Below are 2,500 nucleotides of genomic sequence, written 5' to 3'. Positions count from 1 at the left end.
CAGGACCCTTTTGGCGACTAACATCCCCAAGGAGGACGCGTGCATGGAGCACCTCGCCGACTTCTTCGGAAAATTCGGCGAGATGAATGCTCTCCGGATTCATAAACCGGGCACGAGGACCCTCCAGGAAGTGCGCCAGATGGAAGTCTTCCACCCGGGGCTCATAACTCAATACTGCGCCCTGGTCGAGTATGAGAAGGTCCACTGTGCCCGTCAGGCCATGAAAGCCATCACCACCAACAGCGAAGTCAGATTTAAGATCCTTGAAATCCCAAAGAAGAAGACCGACGACCTCAGGATCGCCTTTAGCCGTGAGAGCGAGAGCGCCTACTTCAGCCAGTCGGAGCTGGATGAGTCCATATCTCCCTTGCTTACCCGTAGGCATCACTATATTCCGAAGTCGGGATCTTCCTCCCTTGCATCTTCCCCCCGCGCGTCGCCGATGGTCCCGAGGAGAAGGGGCGGTTGCGTCTCTTCGCCCGATTCTTCTCCTCCTTCACCCTTGTTCCCTCGCAGGAAGCTGCCCATGGCTTTTGCCGAGGATCATCTGGAGAGCCCCGACTACTTCCCCCGCTACGAGCCACCAGGTTCCTCCCCTCTACCCAGGCGCCACCTGGCCGCGCATCCAGGTCTCCCGTCCTCCACACCAGACTCTCCTCTCCTCTGGAGGAACTTGAGCAAACCCCTGTCCGATTTCTCGTCCGCCCCTGCAAGTCCTCTCATGCACCGTCGCATTTTTTCAAAGGACGACAGGAGCCCGAGGTCGACTCCCGTCTCATCGCCGTCCCTCCGTCGCCGTCATGAGGGCTGCTCCAACGTACCAGAGAACATCCTCCGCTTTCCAAGAGGTCCTGATGGGTCGAGGGGCTTCAGTTTCCGGCCGAACTTCGCCGTTGCCTCGGTCGCTTAAGGATCATTCGTGGAATGGAATTTGGTAGGTATTAACTCTATATTCGCATGCTTGGGCCCAAGAGTTCATGTTCACGTTACAGCTAGATTAATCAGTAACTACAGATTTACCAGAAAGAAAATCAGTTGTATATATTTCAACTTAGCCACCATTTGAGAACTGTGTACATAAACTCTAGGCCCGGCATATATCGCTTTTTAATGATATATACTAACTTAGCCACCATTTGAGAACTGTGTACATAAACTCTAGACTTGGCATACATCGCTTTTTAATGGTATATACTTATCGTTTAATCATATGTGAAAATATCTTTGAATCATATATAAGTGGTGATGTATTGTATACCGGTCTGTGGGTGCTGGGTCAAAGCCCTATCACCTGACACCTTTACTTCGGGCACATTTAGGCTAAGCAATTTTTTTTTCTTTTTTTTTTTTAGAAATAGTTCTGCAAAATATGCAATCAAGTAAAGGGATTTTAAGATAGTTGTCAGAAGTCACGGCGTTCGGCAATTAACTCTCACCCTGTAATGCTGAGTGTAGTTACTAGTACTCCACGAATTAGGGAGCGAATCGGTTCCTAGACACCCATCGTAAATTGAAAAAGGATTACAAAGGATTACCATATGCCTAAACCGTCCCTATCTTCTTTAATCGGTTACGGGTCAGATCGTTCCCGTGCCACGTCGTCCCCTGGTCACTACGTCCCCGTTTGTATCATATCGTCCTCGGGTCAAATCGTCCTCAGTCCTGTGCCGGGGGTTCTATGCCGGGGGTTCTGTGCCTGGGATTCTGTATCAACGAAGTCTATTCTCTATCGATGTTATCGCCTCAGCAACATTGCATGCGTAATTATTTGCAACAATGACAATAAATTTGCATAATTTATTTGCTTGATATGAAGTGCCACTTGCTCCAAATCTTATTGATTGGGTCATGAAAACCCAACCTAACATAACGTAACCCAAGGTGAGAGAAACAACTAATGAAATTAGCAACAAAACATAAACATACCATAGATAAAACCGTTTACATTTTAATACATTTCTCTAAATAAAATATTCTATAGGTTTATAACATAATTATTTTACAGATAATATCTAGGCTACTAGTTACTCATTTGGCATGATCAGCTGCCTCTGTTGGTACAATCACTCCTTCATGCAATCTCCTCTTAGCATCCATTCCCAAATGTCTATTCCTCATTACACTCTTTAATCCACCAAGGCATTTACTCGCTTTTCTCAATCTACATTCTACCTCCACCTCTCCTCCTCCCTTTCCTACCACATTCGCACCCAAGTATCTAAAAATATCCACTTCCCCCAGTCTCTCTCCCTTAATATTCACTTCCAGTCTGCTGACACTTTCACCCCATGTACATCTCATCACCTTACTTTTACCCACATTTATCTTCAATTTTCTTCTTTCACACACTTTCCCAAAATCTGTCACTAACTTCCTCAATCCCTTCATTGATCCTGCTACAAGCGCAGTGTCGTCCACAAACAACAGCTGGCTTATCTCCCACTTTTCTCCATTTTCCTTAACCATCTCTAATCCCTGACCCACTACCCTTGCATTTACC

General features: G+C 46.4%; 1 protein-coding gene across 2 annotated transcripts in view; it reads left to right on the top strand.

The window, feature by feature from the left end:
• Positions 1-2,500, top strand: part of LOC143026482 (la-related protein 6-like) — an 8,444-nt gene that overhangs the window by 1,266 nt on the left and 4,678 nt on the right. For both annotated transcript variants that reach the window (XM_076186942.1, XM_076186941.1), the window contains exon 1: positions 1-934. This exon is cut by the window's left edge and continues 1,266 nt beyond it. In XM_076186942.1, the coding sequence (XP_076043057.1) occupies positions 1-910 (910 nt within the window). In that variant the 3' untranslated portion in view covers positions 911-934. The remainder of the gene's footprint in view (positions 935-2,500) is intronic.

This window comes from Oratosquilla oratoria, chromosome 6 (assembly GCF_046742065.1).
Source record: "Oratosquilla oratoria isolate Oo_2021 chromosome 6, ASM4674206v1, whole genome shotgun sequence".
Classification (NCBI taxonomy): Eukaryota; Metazoa; Arthropoda; class Malacostraca; order Stomatopoda; family Squillidae; genus Oratosquilla; species Oratosquilla oratoria.
Note: the sequence above shows the minus strand (reverse complement) of the source record. Positions and strands in the feature narration are given on the sequence as shown.